Genomic DNA, 20,423 nt, shown 5'->3' on the forward strand with positions numbered 1-20,423 from the left:
ATACAATCCCCTTTCCAGCTGAAAAACACTGCTCTAAATTATAACCATTATTTGAGGCCTTACCAAAATCCAATCAATTAACCACTCTATTCTGAGCTTTTTTTTTAAATTCCTGCCATCTTGTATTTTCTGTACAACTCATACCTTACATCATAAACATTTCCAGGGCAAGGCTCTGTTGCTTAGCTCTGACTTGCTAAATTCATCGTATACTACTTAATAAATACATTGCTCAATATTTGATTATTGTGCTTCTGAATGTTAAAATTGGTAACATATACTCCTTCAGTTTGGATTTCCTTGCTGTGGGGCGTTGAAATACGATTTAATAACTTATCCACATATTAAATTTAATTTCAAATTCGAAAAATACCAACTCTATACATGCTTTTATACATGCCAAGTCATCAATATACGACTTTTTCAATAACTATTCAGCACACGGAATATTTATCTTGATACAGTCACAAAAAAGTAATCGAACTAAATTTTCATGACTAAAATATTCTGGGGATTGATAAAGTGGGAAATGTTCTGTGGGAGCAGCATTTCTTCACAACTCACTGCAACTAAGGCTTGAAAGTTTACTTCGGGAACTTCCTCCAGTTCAGGGGCGCCGCCCAGACTCAGAAAGGACCTCTGTGTGGGCCTGGCGACTCTGGCCTGTCTGCTGAGGTCCCGGCCTACCTCTCCAAGGAAAGGATACACCGCCTTGAGAGGCTTGAGGGACTGGGCGGGATTTCCCATCTAACTCCGCCCCGCTCTCCTCGTGGCGGGTTACCTCTGCTTGGGGGTCGGTGTAGCGCTCAGCCCTAGCAACGGCCTTAGCAACGGTTTGGCTCCGCCCTCTGGTGTCTCCTGGAAAGCGCTCCGCCTGGTCCGCGCGCTTTCACAGCCCGGAGCGCGCCTTGGCCTTGGGCGGAGCGGAAGACGCGTGGAGCTGTGAGAGGACTCGCGGGTTGTGCAGGTCTGCGTCCCTCTGCGGGTTCTGTGCTGCTCTCTGCGCGTGTGGAGAGACCAGTGGTATGGCCTGAGCCGTGCGGCGGCGGGAAGAGGACCTTCCTTGTCAGGAGCCTAGCAGAGGTTGTGCTGGGTGTCACCTGTGATGGGGACTTTGGTCCCTGCGCGGGCTCTTGCGAGTCTTGAGGGACCTTTGGGCAAAAGGCTTTGCAATTTTTTTCCGCAGAACAAAACAAAACAAAAAACCCTCCCCCAACATGGTGCTTTCTTACCGCCAGTAAAGTCTGTCATGGCAAAGTCAGTCCTCTAAGGACCCCATTCTTTAATTTTTAGTCTTTGGAGAGGTTTGCGGAGAATTGGTAGTCATGGAAGGAGAAGCTTAGGACAGACACAGGGATACTTATGTCATACATTGTATTTAAAATATTAAGATTATGGTTACATAATAAGCGTAGAGAGGAGTTTGAGTCTTTGATTCTTATGTCTAAATTCTTTCTTGGATAAGTAAGATAAATAAGGAAGTATATTAACATTTTCACGTGCCAGTTCCACGGAGTGGAATGATGAAATCAGTACTTAAGATAGCAACATTTAAGGACTATTTCCGATTGGACCCCAGTGCACCTTGAAAACTTAAGACCGTGTGCCTAGTATATGTTGGGTGCTGTGGAAGGAGCCATTAGTCCTGTATAAAAAACGGTGGTATTTTAGATATATATAAAAAATTGTTGAACCTGTACATATTATGTGACCAGTTCTTGAAAATACTCCAGAAAGAAATTTTGAAGTAGCTTTTATCCAGTACTGAAATGGTCCCACACAACATATGGCAGGGGAATTTTAGCTGGGAAGTCAATCAGCTTAGAATAATGGAAAATCTAGGAGTCTTTTACATTATTTTTTGGTGGGGGAGTGTGTGGAAAGAGAAGTTGCCAGGCTGCCGCTTGTGCAGGCTGCAGATGGTTTTTAAAAGTAGTTTATCAGGTAATTCAGTAGTGGGATGAGATGCATACTGTATACCTTTTACTCAGAATGGTTTTGATTCAGTTAACAAGTATTTGTTGATTATCTCCTGTTACATAAGAATCAGGAATATCTTCAATCGGGAATATGTTTGATCAGGAAAGAATTCTACTTTTGCAGAATTGAAAGTTAGGAGTGAATCTTCTCTGAAAGGTCCTTCTATTTTAAGTACATTTTTTCAATATCAAATATGTGGAATCAATTATAAGTATTAAGGGGTAAACAGGTGTAAGAGATTGCCCCAGTTTACATATGACTTCATAAGAAACTGAATTAGTGTCCTGACTTTGAGTCTGAACAGATAAGGTTATGTGCAAAGTAGAAATGGTACAACTTGGTGAGTATAATTAGTTTTTTGGGAATTTGAATAAAAGGAGGAATGAAAACATTTTTCTCACCAGGGTTGCAGAATGGTGGATAAATCATCAGGTATTTGTTAGTTTCTTAGGAATAGTCATAGTGTTTTCTCTTTAATTCCCACTGATATTAGCAAGTGTGTTTTGAAGGTTTTGAATAGTCATGTTTGCAACAAACAATTCATACACATTTGAGGCAGGCTGTTGGTTAGGTCAGAGTAAATGTCTTGATCACGTGGTTTGAGAGACTTTTGGAGGGAGCTGTCCATGATTTACAACTTCTTGACCTTTTTTGTGTGTCTAACACAAAAAAAAATGAGTTGATGAGACACCGGAAGGAGTCAGAAATATTTTCCTTTCACTATCTCAGATATTTGTGTTTTTTATTTTTGTAGAGAAAAAAAAAAGCATTTATATAAAGTTCCGCTGATATCTACCTGGTTATGTTAGTGGAAGGCCAGTGACATTTAGAGTTATATTTCTGAGGCATCTCAAGAGAGTATACTTTGTGAGCTCTGGAATGTCTACAAATAATTTTCTGTTGAATATCAGGCAATCAACGGTGAACTTCATAGCATACACAGGAATTGGATTCTTCAGCCCCACTATGTCTGGGCCCTTTGGTAGCACATGTATACCCAGAATTAGTCCAGTCCAGTTTTTTTTTTTTTTTTTTTCTTCTTTTTTTTTCTCTTTTGGTAGGTCTCTTGATCTGAGTAACTCAGAACTGATAGTCTTAAAATGCTTTTCATGAGGTACCTGAGGTGACACCAGAACAAACCCAGACTGACAGGGTATAGGCATAACATAATTAGTGTCCTAAAAGCAACAAGGCAGTACTGTATTGATAGGCTTGTGATCATTGAAACTTTGTTGGCTGACTGTAGTTCTCATTTCTGGGGTCTTATAGGATCTCTTCCCAAACTTTTAATGTTGCTTCTGTCCCTAGAATGAATTTTTTATCTTAGGCTTTTTTTTTTTTTTTTTCTTTTTTTCCTCCCTCAATGTGTAGGTAGACATTGTAAAACACCCAAAATTGTGTAGAAAATATTTGGGTCCTTATGTACATTTTCTAGAGATAAAGAAAAAAATTTTCATCTGATTGCTAAATTCTTCTGAGACTAAAAAAAAAAAAAAAAAAAAAAAAAAAGGCCGTATCTAAATATGTAATCTCAACCTCTCCTAGTTGTTAAAGCATGTTCACCAAAATGCCACTTTTAGGCAGGTAATTTGGAGTGGCATTCAGAGTACATGTTTTGTATTTGTAAGGCAGGAAGGAGGAATTGGATGGTCATTCTAAAAATCACTTTTGCTGAGCAGCCTCAGATGTAAATCTGTGCCTATCAGTATACAGCGGAAATATTCACTATGGCATATATTGTTTGAATATAATTAGTTTTTTGGGAATTTGAATAAAAGGAGGAATGAAAACATTTTTCTCACCAGGGTTGCAGAATGGTGGGTTGCCTTTCATAAACTTGGCAAATATGTTTTCCTGTTCCTTCAGTGACCACCAGCATTCTTTTCTTTACATCCCTTTGAGTCTCAAACACACTGGGATTTACAATCTAAAAAAAAAACTCTTCATGAATAATTAAAATTAGTGTCACAGACTTCTTGTTGGCAAATTTTGTTGTATTTTATGCTTCTCTGGACTTTTCGTTCACTTTCTCTTTGGGACACCACAGCAAGTTTCCTGTTGGAGTTATAACATTTCTTCTGTTAGTGTTTGTACTCGAAAGTGCCTGAATATTCATTGTTATAAACACCACAATGCCATATAGCTTTACAGTTAGAGAATTACTTTGCAATTGTGGAATGCATATCAAATAATAGAGCCCAGTCTCTGTTCTCCTTTGAAAGATACCTTGCATCCAGGGTATGCAGCCATCATGCTTCTTTGAAGAATATATATAAGTGGGAAAGTTATTTTACTATTTTATCTTTGGTACTAAGGAATTTGAATGCTGTATAATTTTTAGTAAAAAGTCTTTTAGTAGACAATATTAATAGAATGCTATTGTGTAAAATTTAAAAGTTTTAATATTTATTTCACCTTATGGGATATTTTATAAATTATAACTGATAATAGATCTCTCTCTGTGTAGTAGATATATGTGTTTTAAGTTGGAGAGGAATAAATCTTTTAGAACATATCTGTGTTAGGAAAAACGAAGTGTCTTGTTTTTCCTCTGCTTTCCACACCTTAATCACAGAAAATTCCTGTGACTTCCAAAGGTGTAGGGATTTCTCCCCATCCATCTGCTGTGGATACTAGCTGTTTATCCTCTAATTTAATTCAGTCCAACAGTACCTAGAGATAAGGTCAATTCCGCAGATTGAGGGCTCACTTCCCAAGGAGGACTCAATTTCAGACCCAGGTGCAAATATGGGCCCCAGAACTTCATACTCACCAGCTATAAATTGGGATTCTTACAGTCCCTTCCTCAAATGTGATTAATTTACTAGAGTGGTTCACAGAATTCAGGGAAACACTATACTAACTTCTGCTGTTTTTTAAATAAAGGATATTTTAAAGGACACAAATATGCAGCCAAATGAAGTGATACACAGGGAAAAGTCTGGTTCCTAGTGCAGGATCTTCATCCTTGTGGAACTGAGGTGGGCCTCCTGGCTTGTGGATGAGTCTTCATTCACCTTTCTGGGAACCTCCAAGTGTTTTGCTATCCAGAAGCTCCCTAAACCCAATGCCTTTGGGTTTTTAAGGAGACTGTATTGCATAGGTATAATTACTAATAGACTGGATGGGGAATTTCAGCAAGTCCTTTTAGATTCTTTGGCCTTCTTTCCTCCAGGGATGAGGCAGAATCCTTTCTGGAATCCCGAATCTTATCCACTATCAGATAAGGTGGGTGAGAGAATTTAAGGTTAAAATTTCTGTGATCTGCAGGGAGTAAAAGTAATGAGCTGGGAACTGTGGATAGAAATATTTGTATAAATACTATAAGTATAAATACTTAATAATATTACAATATCCAACAAAATTTTACTGATATCACTGCAGCCTTCTATTTTCTTTAGAGTCCGGCATGAAATTTAGGGCCATGATCTTATTTAGTGTCAATTCAAGGTCACTGTAGAATTGAGTATATTCTTGACTGATACTAACATGAAACCACTGAATTCTTAATATTTATAAAACATAATTTCCATCTCTGGAACAAAAAGGGAGCTAGAAAATGGATTGTCAGTGCCTAAACTTTATATTTGAAATAAACCTTTTAGGATAACACCTTTCTATTTTAATGGAAGGAAGGACCCAAAGGTGCAACTGTAATTTGTTACTGTGAGTTTATTATTTTTTGTATTTTAAAGTATGCCAATTCAGTGGTTTTAAAACTTGTTAATATTTCTTAGTAAGTACTGAAACCAGCACATGTTTGTGAATTAAATTGAGTAGTTTTCTTTATGGAAACTACCATATTTCCTGTTTTAACTTTGTGCCCCTCGACTGTTTTTTTTTTTTTTTTTCCCCCACAGTGCACCTATAATGTGTTTTAGAAATAGGTGTTAAACTTCAGTTTGAAGGAAGAATGTCTCTCAATCCATCTGTATTTCTTCAAGAAATTGAAGAAAATAATTCAAAATTTGTGAAAGCAAATCAAACTACTTCCATAGCTTCAGAGGATCCCCTTCAAAACTTATGCTTGGCATCTCAAGAAGTTCTTCAAAAAGCCCAGCAAAGCGGGAGATCAAAGTGTCTCAAATGTGGTGGTTCAAGGATGTTCTACTGCTATACATGTTATGTCCCAGTTGAAAATGTACCTGTTGAACAGATTCCACTTGTGAAGGTTGGTAAAAAATTAAATTGTTTGAAAGTAGGAAAACAGATTTTCAAAAGATGTTTTATATATACTGGTTGTAATGTAATTGATAAGCTGGATAAATAATGTCATTACAAAAATGAATTTTATCAATGAAAATTCAATCCTGTAGACTACTACCTATTTGTTTTTATTATTTCTGGAAAAATACTTGGGTGTTGTTTTTATTAAAATTATGTTTTAAAATCAGTAACTATTTATTTATAACAGAGAAAATGTGGTATATCCGTGAATTCTGTAAAAGACAAGTTTACAGATTCACCTGAAGGATCCTTGAAAACTACCTCCTGTTCTTGGACTGCTCCTTGAGAAAACACTATCCTAACAGAAATAGGGTTGATTTTGCCTAGGCTTTTGTGACTTAGCCCCATTCTGTATGTGGAGATGGAATAGATTTCAATTACCCAAACTGAACTAAAATAAAATTTAAAAAACTCTTAAAGCCTATTCATTAGGCAGTGTTATAGTGATTTTAAGCCAGATTAAAAAGTTGATTTGAATTGATTGCTTATCTTTATTATTTTTGGTGCTTATTAAGACTATTTTTGTATAAAGATATCTATAGATCATCATGTCAGTAATCAAAGAATAATTTATTAAATATTAATAATTCTTTTAAAATTTCCCATTTTCCTGCAGAAATGTTACATTTCAAAGTATAGTTTTTGAAGTATACATGGTTATTCTTCTGTTTATATCATAGCCTCATAAAGATGATGTCCCTTAAAAGTTTAATCTTAAGATGTGTTCAGAAAGATTACAGATTAGAAAAATAAAAGTTGATAATAAATTTAAAGGACTGATTTTTATAGACATTTATAGAAATTTAGTATCAGAGAATTATTTTCCAAGTCAGTGAACCAGTCTTCAATACTAAATAGATATTACTCAAAACACTGTCAAGTATTTGATCACTTCTAAATGATCTGGACTTAGCAAAGTTTTCTGAAGTGTTTGTTTATATTTTAGTGACCACATATAGAACTTGATATATTAGTATATATTAACACTAAAAAATGATCTTTCTAGTTTCTACCTTATTTTTATTTTAAAAAATTCTTCAGCATTTCCTTTAGATAGCCTGTTTGGGAAGGCAAGATAACAATATAAAGAGAAAGTCCCTCCCATGCTTTTAATTTTAGTTCAAGGAATACATTCATAAATACCCATGTTTTAATGCAGAATGTGATCTTTTTTAAAGTCATGACAAATGCATAAGTAAAGATAAATTGTACTCTTCAGGTTATTTAAAATGAGACAAAAAATTAGAAAGTAAAAGAAAACGTCAAGTTTATTAGAGTCCTAGTTTAAAAGACTAATATAAAGGACATTTTGCTCTTTTTGGGAAAAGTGATAATCACATGGGAAAAATAATAATCACATGGGAAAGTGCTTAGGTCGCTCTACTAGATGCATTTTGCTATATTTGAACAGAAAGGTTTATAGTAAGCCACTTGTGGAAAACAGGTGTTAGAGAACAGATTGATATTGTTTACATATTTGAAAACAGAACATTTCTACTCAAACTGCCCTCTGGTCAACACTATTAGTGTTAATGCTGTCCCCTCAATTATTTAAGATGTCTCTTCCTTAAAATGTGTGAATCTAGATCATAAAATGTGTGAATGTAGAACACAAACATCTATTTCTATAATTTGATCTGTTTCTGTGTGGTTCATAGCATCAGAAATCTCAGACTTATTATTGAGAACTAATGGTACCTGGGTTGGGTTCTGGGGTCACAAATTTTACATAATTGTCTGATATTTAGAGACTTTAGTCCATAAGGCTTTCTCTTTTTATTGTGTGATTTATAAACTAGGCTAGACACATTGTTTGCAAAATTCATTAATGAGTGTTCTGTGCCCTTTATATAAATTATATCATTAAAGATAGCCAGCTGGTCAGAAATACTGATTATAGCTTTTGGAATTTTCAACTCATCAGTCATATAATTAAGTCAGTTTTATTAGTAATGGAATTGGAAAAAAAAAAACAAACTCTTTTTTGATCTGCTTTCTATTTTTTCCTTTTCTTTTCTCTTGCCTACTTTACCTGGGTTAAGATAATGCTGGTAATCAGAGTTCCTGGGGAGAGGGAATATAGTGTCAACTGATACTGAGCACCATGAGGAGAGCCTGATGTAGAGTTCAGCCAGAAGTAGATTGATATAAAATCATTTGTGAACTGCTTACTTAAGTAACTAGAAGTTGGTTTGATGATTTAAAGCAATTGACTCTAATGTATAATCAATCACTGGGCCTAAGTGGGAAGGGTAGGAAATACTGGTGTTTGAAACCCTAATTAAAAACTATTTAAAATACTTATTTGTAGGCCAAGGTCTTTCTGGAGTATATTACTTACACCGTTTTTTCCTTACTTAATTGTCCAGAAAAAATTATGCATGATATTGGGCCTACTTAGTGGTGTGCAATTGCTCCTTTTAAAAATAGCTTTGGAAGTAATGATACAACAATATGGATGAATCTCAAAATAATTATTCTCAGTTAAAGAGGGAAGATGAAGAGTATTTATGATTCAAATTATTTTAAAATTCTAGAAAAGTAAACCAATCTAAAGTGACAGCTAATCAATGGTTACCTGAGGATTGGGGGTGTAGTGGTTGATAGGGGAGAAAGAGGGACACTAAAAGAGTTTGGTAGTGGCAAATCATTATCTAGATTGTGATAATTGCTTCACAATTGTAATATAAATTAAAATTATTAGATTGTAACTTTGTTTACAATGTGTAGTTTAAAATACAAGAAAAATAGTTTTGTATTTCAGGGCAAATTCCTAGAATCCTGCTTGTTTAATATGGAATGGGCACTTGAAGATGGTGAGAAATACGTTTTTTAAATAGCATTTTAAAAAGTCTTTTAAAGTCTGAAGTAAAGAACCCATCTCAGGAGGGGTTCTTATATACATAATGGGGAAGATGTAACTTGACTTTCATTTTTATAATCATGGCTGAATACAAGATATGCATAGGCATTATAAAGAGAGCTAAAGCAAATAAAGTAAAATAACAGAAATCTCTAACTCAAGAAATCCAAGAGAGTATTATTTTTGTCCAGAGGCAGGCGTAATTCATAACAAAGTGAATGGGAAATATTTGGGCAAGGTAATTTTGAAGAAAGCTATTTGTGATAGAAAGATTACATCTCTTAGACCTATTACTGTAAGTACTTAATTTATGTTCTTAAAATGTATTGCTGAAACTCACAGCATTCAAAAGAGAGGATACCTTTGGCTTGAGAGGCTCTATAAGGAACAGAATTTCAGCTGGATTTTTAAATCTTAAGTATTGTTCAACATTGCATTTCCTTTAAAAATAGCACAAAATAAACAATCCTAGAGTTTATAGGAATTATAAAAAATATTCTTGGCAAAAATACTGAAATGTGAGGAATTAGACTCAATACCCGTATAATTTAAATAAAATAACACTAGAAAATGAGTTGAAAATATTTGATCTACTATGTGATTAACAATATTGAGGAAGAAATTTGGGTTTTGTTTTGACTTTCACCATTCTTAATATTATGATCAGAAGAGTATGATTTCATAGAAACTTAGTGTGAACTTGCTGTTTTACAGATTTTTTTTATTAACGTAAAATTATAATTTTTATATTTGTTTTGTTCATTTGTCTTTTTTCCCGCTACTTTAGCTTCCACTGAAGATTGACATCATTAAACATCCAAATGAAACAGATGGCAAAAGTACTGCTATACATGCAAAACTCTTAGCACCTGAATTTGTGAACATTTACACATACCCTTGTATTCCAGAATATGACGAAAAGGACCATGAAGTAGGAAGCTTATTTTTTACAATTCTTTATATTAAATATAAATTTTAAACTCCAGTTGCCTTCCTGAACTTAAACATAATTTAATTTTTTTCTTAATCTAGTGTTATGTAACATTTAACAATATGTAGTTTAGTTCATTGGTGTCTTCACAGGTCAAGTGATCCTAAGCTATTGTGCTTTTTTGAGTCATGCTAAATTTTCATAGTTTTTCTACTTTATTTTTTAGGGTTTTACTCCTTGCCAATATTACTATGCCTACTTTTGCTTTCTCCTTTCTTCATTTTCCTGCCTCTAATACATATAGATGGTCTAATTTGAGGCAAGCTGGGAAACCAAATTAGAAATGTTGTTGGAGTATCTCCATAAGAAGAAGAGAAATTCTGAGAAGGTTTTCATGAATTTTCTCTAAATTAAAAGCTTAGTACATAGCTTTTGTAATATGTGTTGACTGCTCAGATGTCTTCCTTGTTCATACCTAGATTCTTAATTGGTTTCCACATAGTTTATATTATTACACTGGTGGGATATTACTGGTCTTTTAGATCTCAAAAAATTAGGTCTTGGGTACTTCTGAAAGAAACATTAAACTCTTTTAGGTTTCATGAGGGCTATTTGTGAGTGTGGCTAATCTAGAAACAAAATATAAAATTTATACATTCATTTGTTCCAGAAGAACATGGTAAGTTTTTACTTTTCTTATCATTCTGTATATGTTTTGATTTAATTTATTTACCAAGTTGTGTTTGTAAATAATATCTGACTTGTAGATCTAGGAATATATTTGTATTTCCTTCTCTGGTCATCTAGATACCACTTACATTAATTAAATGGAACACACTGTATTATATTTTTAAACACTGCCATTAATGATGGCTATAAAGACCCATTATACCATTTCCTTTCCAGCATTCACTATATATTTATCTTTGCTCATCATATAGGTGAAAATGGCATTTAATCATTGACTCTGCCTTTTTATCTTGTGAAATATTAGTTTTGATTTTTGATTCAAGATACAATTAACTTTGCCCTGTCAATCAGCAAATAAATTAATTTGAAGTAATACTTTAAGATGGTATATTATGATTATAGATTAGGGAGGAGCCACAAACTTTATCATGAATATTGAAGAAACACATACAATAGAACTAACCTAATACTTGTTTCTCACATATTCAGCATATTATTTTCCTACAGTTTTAAGTCATTCTGAACTTACTTTGATCACAGCACACAACTAACCTGAGTTTCTTTTGCTTTTAGGTCGCACTTGTTTTTCCTGGACCTCAGTCTATCTCAATAAAAGATATTTCTTTTCATTTGCAAAAAAGGATTCAAAATAAAATTAGAGACCAAAATAATGACCTGGACAAACCATCTTTTAAACGCAAAAAAACTGAAGAACAGGACTGTGATTTGAATGACAGTATGTGCAAAAACACAATACTAAAAAAAATTGTCTTTATAGATAGCACCTGGAACCAAACAAACAAAATATTCTCTGATGAGCGACTTCAAGGTAAGGATAAAAAAGGTTTTTGTTTTTTTTTCTTTTGATTCCTCCTCTACATTTTTTTATTGTAAAAAACTTTGGATTTGTAGATAAATTGAAAGGAAAATTACATTTAATATCTATACGTTTGCCACATTTGCTTTATATATCTTTCTGTATTAGATATGTATATATGTATTTTTATATATATAGTGTTAAACCATTTGAAAGTAAGTTGCAAGCTTTTCAATGCTTTACATTGGTAAAGCATCCAGATCTATTTTCTCTGTAAACTGGCAAATAATACATTTTCACATTTTTAAAGGTGCTTTCTTAAGCTCAGCATTCATGAGATAATGCAAACATAATTTCTAATACACTAAACTGAAATTTGGAGTTAGTTTGTTCAGCTTAATCCTATCAAGTGATAAAATGTTTTAAAACAGAAAACCAGTGATTTATAACAAAAATGGATTGTTTTGTAGAAGTAACTCAACTTGTTCAGCAATTGGTATTTCACATGTAGAGAGGGTGTAAGTATTTGGAAAGCCCCAATTATTCCCCGTGGTACAATACAGAGCCAGTAGGAGCAGGGAATAATAGGGGCTTTACCAATTATTATCTTACATGGTTATTGCAAGAATTGATCAAAGAAGATAAGTGAAAAACCCTGACAAAACTATGTAAGTGATTATTCTGGCACTATTCAAAGTCTCTTGTACTTTAGATTTGCCTAAAATAGATTTGTACAAAGATTTCTGTTACTTCTTCCCAATTCACATAGAAAGTATATGTTTCAATTCTGTGCTAGATCATAAGTTTTAAAAGAGGTTTCTGAATCCCATCAAATCATGAAATAAATTTCTGGAGGTAATCTTCTCTGTGTGTCACAACAAAACAGTATGTTTTGGTTAGCTTTATCACCACTAGTGACCAAAAGACCTGACAAGAACAATTTTAGAGAAGGAAAGTTTATTTGGGGCTCATAGTTTTGGAGGTCTCATTACATAGATGATCATCTCCATTCCTCTGGGCTTATGGTGAGGCAGAACATCAGGGCATGAGGGTGGGGTGGAAGAAAACAGTTCAGGACATGACAATCAGTAAGCAGAGAGAGCTCTGGCTGACCAAGGATAAAATATAAACCCCAGAATCATGCCTCTAGTGACCTATCTCCTCGAGCCATAGTTACCACCTGCCTATAATTACCACCCAATTAATCCATTCAAATATTAATGCATATATATATTTTGATATAGGTTAAGACTCTTATAACCCAGTCATTTCACTTCTAAACTTCCTTGAGTTGTTTTAAACATGAGCTTTTGGGGGACAACCAAGATCTAAATCATAACACAGAGAAAGGTGTAGTGCCTAATTTAATCACAGAAGGTTAACTTAAAACTATAAGAATAGAGTGACATAACAGTTTTGAAGATTGACCATAGGGAGCTTTGGGAAAATATGGAAGAAAATTGGTTTCCTTTTTTGGTAGTTGGTCCAAATTATTAAAAATTATGTATACTGTAATTTCATATGAAAATTAGTCATGTTTTCCTTCTTTCTGATTATACTGACAAAACTAGCAAAGTGATACTTTTTATATTATAAACATTGCCAAATTATACTGTGTTAATAATTGTATCATATATAGATGCTCATTGACTTATGGCGGGTTGCATTCTGATAAACTGTCATAAATTGTAAGATCAGTAAGTTGAAATTGAATTTAATGTACTTAACCTATGAAACATCATAGCTTAGTAACACTGTACACTATAAAACAATTGTTTGCCCTCCAGATTGCATGGCTTACTTGAAGCTGCACCTCTCTGCTGCTGCCCAGTACCTCAGCAGTGTATTACATCACATATCATTAGCCTGGGAAAAGATGAAAATTTGAAGAATAGTTTCTATCAAAAAGCATATTCCTTGTCAAAGTATTCTGAATTGGAGACTATTTGTACAAATTACCTTATTCAGTTCTCACAACTACCACAGATAGGTCAAGAGTTGCTCATTTTATGGTTGGAGAAATTCAACAATTTTGGAGGGAAAAGCTCTTTATAATTCTCTCCTTTAAAAGTTATTAATTGTTAGATCTACTAGAAAGAGAATTTTTAAAGTGTATATATTGGATTTTTAAAAATATTCATTTTTATATAATTCAACATATTTTTAAAGATTTCTATATATTTTCGAGCATATTTTTAAAACATTGGATTAGTGGTGATAACCACTAAACATTTATTTTTATATTTAACATTACTTAGAACATATTAGAAATATTAGATAAGCCAGTAGTTTTAAGGATAGTTCAAATGTCTGCCTTTACCTCTTGATTGTAATTAACATTAATACAAATATTTAAAAGGACTTAGTCTTTGGTTGCTATAACTATTGTTTGTCTTTGAATCAGAATTATTTAAATTGAAATGTTTTTAAAATACCTAGATAGAATAAAGGCAGAATTTTTAAAAAATTTGTCCATTTATTCCATTATTTATTGAATATTGTGCCATATATTTGTTGAATACCTGTTATTAGATAGGCAGTGTCCTAGATTTGAGGGAAGCAGAGGCAAACTCTGCCTTCTCCTTGATTACAGTGGCTATGAATTAGAGCTGTGTTCAACTGCATGTAATAGAAACCTGATTAGAACCTTTTAAACAAGTATCAGTTTTACATTTTCACATAAGAAAGTCCAGAGGTGGATAGTCTAGGGTTGGTAGAGGGACTTCATAATGCCATTGAGAGCCCAGACTTTTCTGTTTTCCTCATCCACTGTTACTTCCATCCTCATGCTTATCAGGTGGTGGCTTCTCATGGAGTTAAGACGTATATATTCCAGGCAAGACAAGGGGCAAATGAGTGTGTGTGTGTGTTTGTGTGTGTGTATTTATTAATACAAAAGCCAAATAAGTAGAAAACAGTGACCTTCCTGAAGGTTCTCCCTCCAGATTTGTTTTCTTTTTTTTTTTTTTTTTTTTTTTTGACTGGAACTGGTTCACATCTTGGCTGGATAATTGTTTTTTTAGCCGGACACATGCCACACTGAAAAGAATTGAAAGTTTGTTAACATGAGAAAAAGAGTAGATGTTGAAAAAGGCATTTTCTGTTAAACAGTCTATTTTAGGAAACAAACAGGTAAACAGATAAGAAAATTTACTGGGTTTGGAGTGCAGTGGCATTATTCAGGAGACTACCTGGAATCTCTGAAAGACTTTAGACTTGCTGTCTGTTAAAATCTTGATGAATAAAGTAGTGAGGGAGGGACACTTCAGACCAAGGGAATGGCATATGCATAAAGATTAAAAATAATTTAGCATTCAAAATGTGGATGGTAGAAGAAACTAGAGAAATCCAAATTATAAATGCCCTTGAATGTCATACCTGGGAATTTGGTCTTTTATCCACGGGGGTGTGGCATCATCAAAGGAATTTTAAACCTGTGGTTGACATGATTAGTTTTTATTCTAACTGTGATGGAAAGAACTGGACTGGGAGTTGACTTCCAGGCCCAGGTCTGTCACTATATAGGCAGAGTTGGGATTTTTTTATGGGGGCAGGGTGAGGGATATTGTATTATATTTTAAAGTAAGTTATGTATATTTTAAAAATACATGATATTAAATTATAGAGCAGAGTGATATAATGAACAGTCAAGAGTCCCAGCACCAGAATAATAGCAATAATTCCAATTGGTTTTTCTATCCCATATCATTCCCCTTTCCCTCTGACTGAATTATTTTCCTGAATTCCGTGTTTTTCATTCTTTCGCTTCTTTTAGAATGTAGTGTTAAGTGCATGTGTTTCCATAAGCTATGTGTTGTCTTGTTTGCTTTGTTTTTGATCTGTATATTGTTTTCTCAGGATTTACTTTCCAAATTCATCATTTTGCTCTTAAGGTTTATCCGTTTTTCATTGTTGTGTAATGTTTGACTATCTGACTGTACTAGAGTTTGTCTCATCTCCTATTAATGAAGCACTTGGGTTATTTCTAGGTTTTGCAATTCTGAATAGTGCTTCTGTAAGCATTATTGTGCATATGAAAGCTCCTCTAGGAAACATACCTAGGAGTTGAATTGCTGGGTTGTTTGTTAAATATGAAAATGTTTAGCTTTGTGAGACAATGCCAGATTATTTTCAAAATGGGTATATAAATTTATACTTCCCTCATTAATGTATAAAAGTTCCCACTGAGTCATAATCCCTCCTATCTTAGTATTGTCAAATGTTGCTTTTTCCAAGTCTGTTGTGTATAAATGGTGTCTCATTGTGGTGTTAATTTGCATTTCTCTAGTTACTAATTGGATTGAGCAGCATTTTGTTTATTTTGCCATATACAGGGAATATTCTGTGAAATTTCTAGTGTTTTAGTTATCCTCTAATGTTTTGAAATATCTTTGTAATCTAGTTCATCTTCGTAATTTCTTTATGGTAGATTTTGAGGAAATTTTCTTAGTGTGGAATTTATAAATCTTTGTTTATACCTTTTTGTCTCTTCTTTATTTTAAATCCTTCTTTAACTCAAGATACTATATTTTAAATTTTTGTATTTTTTTGCATTTTCTGTGCAAATAATGTCACTTGTATTCCTTCCAGTTCTTATGCAATCAATTCATTAACTAATTAATTTTATTTATTTATTTTTTTTGCTGTGCTAAGACCTACAATGCAATATTGAATGAAAACTCTGTAGAGGTCATATTTCTCATGTTTCAGTCTGATAATCTGTCTTTTAAAGAGCAAGTTTATTTACATTTGCTGTGAATATTGATGTATTTGGATCTATTTTTAACCATCTTAATTTTTATTTCTATTTGACCTTTTTTTAATAATATGTTTTTCTGGCTTTTCTTTGAATGAAGTTTTTTTTAAAAATTCTATTTTTTAATATTCCTTTCTGAATTCTTTCAGAAGATTGTGTATATGTCACTTTAAAATGTTAAAAACCAAACTATTTTAACCTCTCCTTTTAAACACAATAAGGACTTGGTACACTTATGCTTCATTTAGCCTCCTCCTGGTTCACAATCTTATTGCTACTATTCATTATTTTTGTTCTGTCCTTTATTGTTAGCCCGTGGATTAGATATTATTTTTATTTTATATAGGCAACCATTATTTGGATTTGCATGAATGTTTACCATTTTCTTTGCTCAGCACTCTTATTTTATACTATCTTTGCTGAAACACATCCTTTAGGAACTCTTTTAAGTAGGTGTCTTGTTGGCATGCTTCAGTTTTTGTCTACTAATATTTTTTATATTTTCATGCTTTTCCTTGATGAATTATTCTGCTGGGTACACGATTTAAGTTGCCAGTTTTTTTTTTTTTTTCTTTTTTGACAGGTTGATGATATTATTTCAATGTCTTCAACATTTTTTTGTTGCAAATGAAAAGTTTCCTGTCACTTTACTTATCATTCCTTCGTATGGAATCTGTCCCTTTTACATAACCTCTTTTAAAATCTTTGCTTTAATCCTAATGTCTTATACTTACATTACTATGTATTGGGTCTAGACAGATTTCTTTGAATTTATCCTGCTTCAAATATTTTATGGTTCATGTATCTGTGGCTTTGTATTTTTCAAAATAATTCCTGGAAAAGTCATAGGCACCATCTCTTTAAATGCTATCTCTCTTCTTTATTTTCTCCTTCTTAAACTTTTGTTAGACATTTGATCCTCCATATCTCTTAATACCATAAAATTTCTTACTTATTTCTTGTCACTTTTTATATTTCTGAGGTAGCTTTGGGATGAAAATGAGATCTGACAGTAGGAAATCATTGATGTCTCAAGGTTCCTGATTGGCTAGTGGACTGATTTTGATGCTACCTTCTCCCTTTAAAATATAATATGCTAAAAATATGGCCAATGAATGTAACATGAGCCTAAGTACTGGTCTGATGAACTGAAAGCATTCGGGTTTGTATGCTGATATCTGAGTTGTAAAAGAAAAAGAGTTCTGCATCATTAATCATTTCCTCTTTAAAATACAAGAGCTAGTCATTCTAGCTGACTGTAATTGAGGCTCTGAAGCATGGATGCTAAAGAAATAGCTCTATGTAGTCTGATCATGAAGATATAACCTAAAAGTGACAATCTAAAAGTAAACTTTTACCAATATTAAGGACCATTAAGTTTCCGGTCTCTCTCAGTAAGTTTAAAAATGACATTTTAAATTCAGTTTATAAAAAAAAAATGAAATCCTTTTGAATGTTGATAAATTTAGCCTTGTCATGGGTTAAAGTTTAAAAAGACACTGGTAGATAGAAAACAGAAATTAATATCTTAAAAGTTAGCTACTTTTTACTCCATTGCTACAAGGTGGAAGACTGTCATGGGTAAGATTTCATTCTGTGTCCTATGTTGCTTCTATATATACCTCAGTACATTTAAAATTATATTCTATTTAGAATTTGAATTGAAGGAACTTACCTATATTTCTTTAAAGTCCTTAAAATAATTAAAAGAAATCATTATTATTGTATCACACCCTTGGTTAAGAAGTATTTATATATTTTTTCTTCTTTTTTTTTTTTTTTTTTTTTGGCAGGGTTGTTACAAGTTGAATTGAAAACAAGAAAAACTTGCTTTTGGCGCCATCAAAAAGGAAAGCCAGATACTTTCCTTTCCACAATTGAAGCCATTTACTACTTTCTAGTAGACTACCATACTGATGTATTAAAAGAAAAATACAAAGGACAATATGACAATCTTTTATTTTTCTATTCTTTTATGTACCATTTGATAAAGAATGCCAGGTGCTCTGGACATAAGGAAACAGCAAAACATAGCCATTAGCTGTTAACAAGCCACCTGTCATTTTATTTTGTTAAAATTAATAAACTTATAGTTGTGCTTTGTTTATTCTTGGGAAATAATAGTGTATAATAGCTGCAAGATCACTTGAAAAAATTCCATTTTCACTCTTTTTACCTCTTATTTTTTTAAAAAAGAAATTGTATCTAAGGCATTTTTTCAGAGATAAAGTTGATTAAAAAACCTTATTTTGAAAGTTATTTGCTCAATTTTGGCATACCTGTTTTATTGCTACATTTTATTTTATCTATGTAATTACAATTAAATATTTGATTAGAGTTCTTTGTATATTTTCAACTATACTCATCACCTTTGGATTTAGATGCAGTCAAATGTTTATACTGAAAAAAAGTGATATATGACTTTTCTGAGGTTAGTGACAAACATAGGCAGAACTAGAATTAGAGCTCTAGATTGTTTCTAGTGCTATTTCTCCAAGTCTACACTACCTGTGATGGACATTTACTGCCTCTTAGATCTGCCTATTATCTTTTTGAAGGGAAGATTCATGAGGTCCTCCACTGGGATGGACATGTGACCTAGTTTAACAAGCTGAGTGTTGTAGCCCATCCAAAATACAGTGACTGGTCCAGGGCAGTTCTTTTTGAAGAGTGCTATGGATGCTGTAGGAGGTGGGGTTTAAGCTGGGCACAGTGGTGCAGGATGATCATCCCAGTTACTCCGGAGGCTAAGGCTGAATAATTCTGGGTTTGAAGCCAGCCTAGGCAACTTAGTGAGACACTGTGTCAAACAAACAAACAAAAAGGGTTGGCTCAATCCTTAAACTGAAAAGAGAGACAGAGATGTGATTTATTTTTCAAAAGGCAATATGGTACAGTGGCTAAATGTACATATTCTAGAGCTAAATAAGTGAATCTAAATTTCAACTTTGCTCTTTTATGTAAGAGCCATATGTCAGTTTTTTTTTTCATCTGTAGCTACTTATAGAATTACTATGAGGAGTAACTGAATGAATGTATAAAAGGGCTTTCAGCAGCACCTGGAGTATTAAGTGCCATACTCCTAGCCCTTATTATTTATTTGGCATTGTAACTAAGAATGATTTAAAGGTGGAGCTGCTAGTAACCAATGTTAGAATGAAGCCAGAAGAGGAAAACAGTGGAGAAATAAAAAGAGACCGAGTCTCAATGACATAAGCACAGATGTAGGTACTTGTGAATGGAACCCTATTAAGCTGTATAGCTTCTGTTTGACCCTCTGTATCTGCCCCTAACTCTTTTCCATTCTTTTCTCTGCCTCTGAAATAGGTTCCCTTGTTCTCTAACTATTGGTTTGATTCAATAAATGGGATGCACCAGCAGGAAATTAGAGAGAAAAATGAAATCATTTATATCCCTACTCCTTTCTTGCCAGGACCCCATGGGTTGGTTGTGTCCCTCTACTAAATGCTATCTTATCAGGTATCCTTTCCTCTCCCAAGCAGTTATCCCAATTTCCTCTCTAGATTCAGATCCCTGTCCTTCCCTTTGCACATTTTCACTTAAGGATAGTATTGGGTTCCACTTGTTACTAAGTCTCAGGGTAGATGATTACCACTTGTTATTTTCCCTACCCCTACCCATACCTTTATAAATAGTCATTTTATTATGCTGTTATAAAATGACTTGAATTTGCTTTCCTTCATTTGAAGTTTCTGTTTCTTTCTGGGACTCTATGACTAATATGTATTAGACACTAGGAATTATAGTACATTTCTCAAAGCATGTGCATTGGGACGTTTTATAAAAAACAACAAAATTCATAAAAATAAAACAGTCCTTAGTGAAATTAGTTTTGCTGAACATTATATTTCCCTCTTGAAGATTCAAAAGGGATAGCACATTAAAGATTCTGAAAAGTTCTGAAATAAACATTCTGTACTTTATTTAATTTAGTATGCCTTAAATATATAATGCCTATTTAATATCCATGGAAATAGAACATTTGGTATTGTAGTTTAGAGCAGCTCCTGAGCAACAGAACTAAAGAGATTAAGTAAATTGCCAATAGGTCACATAGTTAGTGGCCAGACCTGGTCTGGATAGTCCTGGACTTCTGATTTGGTTTTGTTCAGTGAGATCACCATTATATTTGCTATTC

The 20,423-nt window shown here is 33.3% G+C and overlaps 1 protein-coding gene across 7 annotated transcripts; it reads left to right on the forward strand.

The window, feature by feature from the left end:
- The first annotated feature begins 840 nt into the window (after window positions 1-840).
- DTWD1 (DTW domain containing 1) lies at window positions 841-18,526 on the forward strand. Of its 7 annotated transcripts, none has more exons than XM_079130000.1 (6): window positions 884-1,083; window positions 4,867-5,208; window positions 5,841-6,151; window positions 9,858-10,001; window positions 11,265-11,520; window positions 18,058-18,526. In XM_079130000.1, the coding sequence occupies exons 3-6, from the start codon at window positions 5,894-5,896 to the stop codon at window positions 18,303-18,305; spliced, it is 906 nt and encodes a 301-aa protein (XP_078986126.1). In that variant the 5' UTR covers window positions 884-1,083; window positions 4,867-5,208; window positions 5,841-5,893; the 3' UTR covers window positions 18,306-18,526. The 7 variants fall into 7 exon arrangements, with proteins under 7 accessions (XP_078986128.1, XP_078986126.1, XP_078986130.1 ...); XM_079130004.1 differs by having other exon boundaries at window positions 4,867-4,961; XM_079130003.1 differs by having other exon boundaries at window positions 5,156-5,208.
- Window positions 18,527-20,423: the final 1,897 nt, after the last annotated feature.

Source organism: Sciurus vulgaris (genome assembly GCF_902686455.1).
Source record: "Sciurus vulgaris genome assembly, chromosome: 2".
In the NCBI taxonomy this organism is placed as follows: Eukaryota; Metazoa; Chordata; class Mammalia; order Rodentia; family Sciuridae; genus Sciurus; species Sciurus vulgaris.

What these genes read in the sequence shown, in the direction of transcription:
- DTWD1 (XM_079130002.1), top strand. Translation starts at nt 5,894, where the DNA reads ATGTCTCTCAATCCATCTGTATTTCTTCAAGAAATTGAAGAAAATAAT. An exon ending in AACAGATTCCACTTGTGAAG is followed by an intron (nt 6,152 to 9,857) that starts GTTGGTAAAAAA and finishes CCGCTACTTTAG; the next exon opens with CTTCCACTGAAGATTGACAT. An exon ending in ATGACGAAAAGGACCATGAA is followed by an intron (nt 10,002 to 11,264) that starts GTAGGAAGCTTA and finishes TTTTGCTTTTAG; the next exon opens with GTCGCACTTGTTTTTCCTGG.